Source organism: Frankliniella occidentalis, unplaced genomic scaffold (genome assembly GCF_000697945.3).
Source record: "Frankliniella occidentalis isolate FOCC.00 unplaced genomic scaffold, Focc_3.1 Scaffold9, whole genome shotgun sequence".
Taxonomy (NCBI): domain Eukaryota; kingdom Metazoa; phylum Arthropoda; class Insecta; order Thysanoptera; family Thripidae; genus Frankliniella; species Frankliniella occidentalis.
In genome coordinates this window covers 2768582-2776236 of record NW_026267139.1, presented here as the reverse complement: position 1 = coordinate 2776236, position 7655 = coordinate 2768582, and the positions used below count along the sequence as shown (strand labels likewise).

Here is a 7655-nt window from a genome sequence, read left to right as displayed (position 1 = left end):
AGAGAGAGAGAGAGAGAGAGAGAGAGAGAGAGAGAGAGAGAGAGAGAGAGATATGAAGAAAGAGAGAGTGAGAGAGAGAGAGAAGGGGCAGGGGGGGAAGAAGAGATAGTGTTTAGGAGAAGAGAAAGGAGTGAGTCCGTAAAGGCGCAGATGAAGATGCAGCGTAACTGATAACGCTCTATAGCAAACGCGTCATGGGAGTGTGAGTGTGTGTGTGTGTTTATCTCCCCCCCCCCCTACCCCCTTTTACCTCTTCCTCCCACACAACGAGCCAAGGGCGCCCACCTCAGAGCGCCAATTCTAAATACCATTTATCAGCCTGGGTAAACTCGCGAAACAGTCGGTCCCGCGGAGGGAGGGGGGGGGGCGTCGCCCCGGCCCGCCTCGCCACGCCACCGCGGTTGTAGAAAGCACTGGTGATGAAACAACGTTTCATGAGAATACTGTACATCCACATCCATGCTCGCCACGCCCCCCCCCCCTGTCTCGCACACAAAGCTGCTCACGCACGCGTCGGCGACGTGCGCCCAGTCTCCCTCATCGCGCGAACGCGGCACTGCAAACGCGTGTCACACGCTCAGGCGCACACGTGGCGTACTACACCATACCTCCCGCGCCAGTCACAGTGACGAACCAGGCACAGGGGCGCAAGAACGCGCAGGCAGGCCCACCAAAAGACCCGCAGGCGTCCGCTCCGGCCAGTGTACACATTGTTTGCCAACCTGGCCTGCTCCACATTTAATTTTTATAAATCATGAAATAAATAATTAAACATGAGGGAAAAACCGTCTATTTGCGTCCTTTGAGCGCTTCAAAAGGGTGCGTTGTTTCGATCCTGATATTGTCGTTCATTAGCAGCAGTCAGTCTAGCGGTGGGATTGGCAGACGGCGGGCAAACGACGCGCCAGGAAATGCCTCCGTTCGGGATTACAATGTTGCGAGGGGCGAAGGCCTGTAGAGAGAGAGATAGGGAGAGAGGTAGAGAGAGGGAGAAAGGGAGAGAGAGAAAGAGAGAGAGGATTGCAGGGGAAAGCGAAATATTTACCCGACGTCGTAGATTTAAGATCCATATGTATATTTGCTCGAATGAAACACAAACACACACACTCACACATATTGCACGAGTACCACGGCGTCTCCGCGAAGACCCGGTGTGGTGACCGCGTGGGAGAGAGAGCAAGCGAGACGGAGAGGAGGAAGAGCAAGAGAAGCGAGAGAGAGATAGTAGAGGGAGAGAGAAATTGGGAGAGAGAGAGAGAGAGGGGGGGGGGGGTCAAGATAGCCCGTGGAGCAGAGAATGTCGTCGCTGTATATGAGGGTTGTGTCTGTCCCAGCCCGCGCTGCAGTCTCTTGCTAAACACCATGCCGGCCCTGCCGCCCAATCCTGCCGCCGCCCCGCTTGGGCTCCTTCTCCTGCTCGCGGCGTGGGCGCCGACGGCCGTCGCCTGGCCCGCGGCCACCAGGACCAGGCTGGTGCAGGTGCAGGTGGTGAGTGCAGTGCAGCCCGACTGACGATCAGACGCCCCAAACCATTTGACTCAAAACCTCTCCCTTTCCATATGAAATCGGCAATTCGGGAACCAAAGCGTCCCCCACATTACAGCAGACCAGGATGCAGTCATTATGCAGACATTTTTAGCAGTTTTTTCTAAGCCGGAGATTAAAGTGGTTTCAAAGTTGATTGCAACTCTTTCTTTTGTCGCCAGGTCTTCCGCCATGGCGCCCGCACGCCCACCGCGCCCTACCCAAACGACCCCCACAAGGACTACGACTACAAGCCCTTCGGCCTGGGGCACCTCACCGCGGTGAGTAAGACTGTCGGCATCATCAGCCTTCCGTCTACACTGCATTTGGTACACCTGTCAGCTTGTTTTACATATCACAGCCACGCCTATGGGATTAATTTTGGTTGAAAAGACATAAGGCTAGTATTAATTTGTGCAATGTGCTTGTAAAAAATGAAAGACAACTTACGTGGCCAACAAAGTATTGCCCGTTTGCGGAGTGCCCCACCCTTGTTGATTCCACTCCACCCTTGGCGATTCCACTCCACTAGAGAGACTCAGAGCGTCGCCATGCAAGAAAGTCCGTTCTACGACGGTCGCCCAGAGAATGTCCGAACTACAAGCGTCGTTTGGAGACTGTTCGATCTGCATTAGCCCGGCTGGAGAACATCCGAAGTAACATTTTCGACTGTTTTGAGATATTGGTGCCATTATTGGCCGAGCGATTAGCGAAGCCTATTACTCCGTCTGGTCGGAAAAAACTTTATCTGTCCGTCCGTCTGTCTGTGTGTGTGTGTGTGTGTGTGTCTGTCCGCACGATAACTCGAGAACGAATTTTTAAAAATATTTTTTTATGGTTTTCTAAGGGGTAACACATTAAAGTAGAGTCCTCTGGGAAACAATTTTGTCCGTTTTGCTCTAGCTCAAACCGTTGAGGCGCTAGAGGGTATTTTTGACGAAAATAAGCGAAAAAATGTACAACCGTGCATGATTAGTCGAGGTGATTGGCCGTTGACGGGCCGTAGGCCCGTACCTTTGTGTACATTTTCCCACTACCCAACTCGGGTGTCAGCGCCGCAGGCCAAGGTAGATGTATGCCAGGCGCGTCGCAGCGTGACAGTGTTTCGTGAGATATCGCGAAGCCTGTTACGCGAGACGTGGTCTGGCGTTCATCTACCTTGTATGTAACTTAGCGAGATACGTAAAATGGCACCAATATCTCAAAACAGTCAAAAATGTTGCTTCGAATGTTCTCCAGCCGGGCTAATGCAGATCGAACATTCTCCAAACGACGCTTGTAAATCGGACATTCTCTGGGCGACCGTCGTAGAACGGACTTTCTTGCATGGGGGCGACGAGAGGGAGAGAGCCGTCAACTCGGGGCCCCGCACGCTGCGCTGTGATTGGACCGGCACTGGGCGGCTCCGTCGGCCAGCCTAACATCTGGCCTCACAGAGGCAGGGAGTTGCAAACCCTCCGGAGCCCGCCGGGCTCCAGCGAGCCTCCTAGGGTCAGGCGACACAGATGCGCGGCAGCGCTGCACCGGTGTGCGCCCGGCGGCGCAGCCGAGCGTCATCCGAACGACGGTCGGGGTGCATTCGGCTCGTCCGCCCGGCCAACCAGCGGGCGCAGCGCCTTGCAGCGCCGGTCCAATCACAGCGCAGCGTGCGGGGCCCCGAGTTGACGGCTCTCTCCCTCTCAGTCTCTCTACACTCTACCCTTGGCGATTCCACTCCACCCTTGGTGATTCCACTCCACCCTTGGTGATTCCACCCTTGGTGATCCCACACGGAAAAAAAAGACTGTGTGGCAGTGACCAACCTCTGTTTGATAGGCTTGAGTCGATAGCTGCAATCGAAGATCCGATGATTACAACTAGAAGTTGGTTGCCACGATCAAATACTTGTATAGGAAAACAACAAAGCACCCCTTGGTTGTGTCGAACAAGTATTTGGTCGTGGCAACCAACTTCTGGTTGCTATCCCCAGATTTTCGATTGCAGCTATCGACTCAAGCCTATCGAACAGAGGTTGGTCACTGCGACAAAGTCTTTTTTTTTTTTTTCCCGTGCACCCTTGGTGACCCCACCCTTGGTGACCCCACCCTTGGTGACCCCACCCTTGGTGACCCCACCCTTGGTGACCCCACCTCCCCACCTCGGCCCGCAGCTCGGTCGTCACCAGGCGTACGTCCTCGGCCAGTGGCTGCGCTCGCGCTACGTGGACTCGGGGTGCGCGCCGGCCTCCGAGGGGGCGCTGCTAGACGCCGAGTACGCCGAGGGCGCGGTGCGCGTGACCGCGTCCGCCATCGAGCGCACCCAGGAGAGCGCGGCCGCCGTCCTCGCGGGCCTCTTCCCGCCCGGCCCGTCGCAGACCTGGGGCGTCAGCGGCGTCGCGGGCCTGGGCCGCCTGTGGTTCCCCATCGCGTACCGGGTCGTGCCGGCGGACCAGGATCACGCCCTGGCCGGCACGGCGCCGTGCCCCGGCCGCCACCTCGCCAAAGAAGCGCTGAACAGCTCGGGGACCCTCCGCGAGCGCACGCTACGCGTCATAGGCGGCCAGGACACCCTGGACTACATCGAGAAGCACTCGGGCGTGGACCTGGACAGCGACCCGACCGCCCTGGGCACCGTGTTCTCGGCGCTACAGTGCCAGGTAAGAGGCAGATCCTCAACATTTATCCAAAATAGCAAAGAGTGGGGAAAAGCCCTGAACGGGAGTCACAGGTTTACAAGGAGTCAAACCATTCACACTGTAGGTTCATTCACTTCAGGGACTCACTCTTTGGTCTCGACCAAATTAGGCGACCCGTGATAGAGCTACCCTATACGGTTGGTGGCCCCGAAACCAGGGTCGCAAAGACCAGGACCCATGAAAAAAAAATACCCCAAGCGACTGAGCCAGGGTCGACCAAAAGCCATGACCAGTGACAAAAAGGTACCCCACGGTAAGCAGCTGGCCCCCGGGGGGCCAAGGTCGCAGACCGCCGCTCCCTGACCTTGCCACCTGATACCCCGCAGGAGCTCCTCAACATGACGATCCCCGAGTGGAGCGGGCGAGTGTACCCCGAGCCCCTCAAGTCCGCCACCAACGTGGCCCTCGAGTCGCACAGCTACACGCCGCTGCTGCGAAGACAGACCTACGGTGAGTTGACTGACCCTTATATGTGCATGCCTGCATATATACTCTCAGAGAAATCAATTGGGTTCCTTGCACACAGGCTGCCCATTTCGTAGAATTTCTCCAGCCACTCCCGTTATTTCGGATTATTTCGGGGTCTTTCCCGGTGTTTCACAATATTTTTCGGGGTTATTTCGCGACTGTTTCACGAACGTACGCGTCTTTTTCGCTCTATTTCGCCTTTACTTCGAACTATATTATTATTACGGGGAAAGGTGTGGGAAACTATTTTGCAATTGTTTTCCCCCTCGATGCTCGCATTCTTTTTTAAAAATTAACTAGTAACAAGAAAAAGCTTTTCCCCTTTGTTTCCCGTAAAAGCCTCTTAAAAAAAGATCAGTCAATGAGCAACGAAAGAGACGGGGACGAAAAAGTACAGCGCCTTGCCTTGCGGAAACTCTTCATGGGCAAGGAAAAAGGTTGGGGGGCGGTCCTTTGCAGCTTTTGCACACCCCCCCCCCCCCTACCTCCCTCCCTTTTTTCTCTAAGTCGAATCGAGTCGACCTTTAAACCCTCACTCACCCTCTACCCTTACCTCTCCCCCCAGGTGACCTGATCGCCTGGCTGCTGAGCTCCGCCCGCGCCCACGAGACGGAGCCCCGGCTGCAGCTGTACTCGGCGCACGACGCGACCGTGACCGCCCTCATCGCCGCCCTCGGCCTGCAGCCCCAGGAGGACGCGGGCTTCGGCATCCCGGACTTCAGCGCGTGCGTCCTCCTCGAGCTGCACCAGGGCGCCGACGGAGCGCTCGGCCTCAAGGTGCGACACGGCGAGAAACCGAGGCGAAATCGAGAGTTTCATTTCCAAGCTGACGTTTTCAGAAAGCCAGCGCTAGCTTGGATGCCAGGTCGGATTCCTCCGAAAACAAAGCTGAGCATCTTAGGAAACATGAAAAGCTGCGTGGAGAACAAGAAAAACTGATTTTCAAGCTACAAAATAGGCACACTGCTTGATTTTACTCAAACTAGCTTTGGAAACCGGTATCCTGCAGCTCTCGTCTTTGCCCTGTATCCCATTGAAATTCAATCTGATGCAGAATCCGAACTCCGGAAGAACTTGAGTGGCCCGTCGCGTCGCAACTGATAAGCCTGTCACGCTAGACGCGCGCAAAATAGAGGGCCTGTGTGCTGGTTCAGCAAAATGTTTGACAATATACCAACATCGACTTTTTTTTTTGCTGCAAATGCAAAAAAGAGAGATGCAACAAAAGGTTGTAAATGATTTTATCAGAAAGTTTTTCACTTCGAGTAACTAGTTTAAGGTTGGAAATTTCCAAAAAATTCCTTAAAATTTCCGGAAAATAACGGAAAACTTCCATAGTCTGGAAAATCTTTCGTTTTACCGAAAATTTTCCTAAGACATTACGAAAACTCTCCAGGGCTTCCAACCTTAAACAAGTTTGAATTTTGAGCAAAAATCTTTACCGCTCTAGCGAAAATAGAAAAGGTTTTGCTGAACGAGCGCAAACGCCTCCTGTTTCGTTCAACCTCTGATGTGCCACTTCCAGTTCTTCTACCGGCGCGAGCCCGGCGGCCCGGTGGTGCGCATGGTCCCCAAGGGCTGCGGCGCGCTGTGCCCGCTGGAGCGATTCGAGAGGCTCGTCGAGGACGAGCTGCCACGACCCGGCGACTGCGACCTGCCGCCGCCGCCGGCCCGGGCAGCTCTGCAGGAGGGGGGCAGCTCGGAAACACGAGAGGACGAGGACGAGCTGACCTAACTCTGTACCGTCGCGTCCCGAAGGGGGCCGTCAAAGAAGTACCTGGCTGTGAATATTGCTCAAAATAAAACAGATACCTTGGCTGTGAATATGTTGCTCAGCGTAGAGCAAATAGCTAGCTTTGAATATTGATTGTAGAATAAGGTTCCTGGCAGTAGCTGTGAATATTGGTAAGTAAAAGCAAAGCCGCTGGCTATGGATATTGCTCACCCTAGCTGTGAATTGATACTGCTCATATTAATTGGCGCTGGATACAAAAAAAGCTATATGCCTAGGAAAATATTGATACGTCGAGGAGAGAAACGAAAAGTGGCAGTAAAGCGACGAACGGTTTTTCAAGGAGGGAATAACTACCGACTGACCACGCAGAGCAGAAACACAAACAATGTAGTGCAAGGAGAATGTTCGAGTTCAAAACGTTTTCTGAACTAGAGTACTAACCGCTGATGACGTGCAGGCTGATGCTGGTGGGCTTGGCCTGGGCCGCCTCGCACGTGTAGTTGCCGGTCTGGGCGCGGGTCACGCGCTCCACCACCAAGACCGTCGTGTTGTTGGGCAGGTCCACCACCACCTGACGGAGCAGTCCAGACGTCAAGAGGATTATGACACACAGAAAGTACGTCCGCCATCCGCCGTTACGAGCACGCCGTGGAGTTCAGCCTCGGCCAGCGCTCATACCGCCTGGCAGGTAGGCAATATCTTGCCTGCGGTGCACGCGTGTATTGCGGTGTGGCCTACCCAGAGTCTCCCAGGCGCTGAGATCCCGCGCGCGTTATTTCCCGATTGAGTTTGAGAAAAGCGGACGTACTTTCTGGACAAATTCCAATTTGATGAGCAAATTGCAAAAACAAAACGAACAATAATAATAATAATAAACTTAGAGAAAGTATTTTTTTCTAAAACTATGTTAATTTTTTGAAATGAAAAATTAAGGTAAGTCGCATTTCGATACATAATAATGCTGATACTGCGCTGAGCTCACCTGGTAAACGTTGTGCTGGTCGAAGTTGACCATGATGCCGTCCTTGTACCAGAACATAAACTCGGGCTCCGTCGTGCACTGGTCTATGTGGCACACCAGGCGCAGCTGCGACCCGGAGCGCACGAACTTCTCCACGGGGCCCTCGATGGCGCAGCGGGCCTCTGCAACAGGGAAGGCGACGACGCCGCCGTGTATGTTTGCGGGGGAGCGGAGGGTCAACAGCAAACCGATAGCGTAAACAAGGTGAGGAGGACTACACTGCCACCCCCCCC

At 54.3% G+C, this 7655-nt stretch overlaps 2 protein-coding genes across 2 annotated transcripts in view; one reads left to right on the top strand and one right to left on the bottom strand.

The window, feature by feature from the left end:
* The window catches only part of LOC113215695 (prostatic acid phosphatase-like), an 11245-nt gene extending 4755 nt beyond the window's left edge, over positions 1-6490 (top strand). The window contains exons 2-7 of the mRNA XM_052277103.1: positions 1335-1488; positions 1707-1805; positions 3674-4159; positions 4525-4648; positions 5232-5443; positions 6192-6490. Coding sequence (XP_052133063.1) covers positions 1335-1488; positions 1707-1805; positions 3674-4159; positions 4525-4648; positions 5232-5443; positions 6192-6401 — 1285 coding nt within the window. The 3' untranslated portion in view covers positions 6402-6490. The remainder of the gene's footprint in view (positions 1-1334; positions 1489-1706; positions 1806-3673; positions 4160-4524; positions 4649-5231; positions 5444-6191) is intronic.
* Positions 1-7655, bottom strand: part of LOC113213625 (uncharacterized) — a 243335-nt gene that overhangs the window by 5474 nt on the left and 230206 nt on the right. The window contains exons 5-6 of the mRNA XM_052277031.1: positions 7384-7544; positions 6843-6972 (exon numbers count right to left, since the gene is read on the bottom strand). Of these exons, the coding sequence (XP_052132991.1) occupies positions 6843-6972; positions 7384-7544 (291 nt within the window). The remainder of the gene's footprint in view (positions 1-6842; positions 6973-7383; positions 7545-7655) is intronic.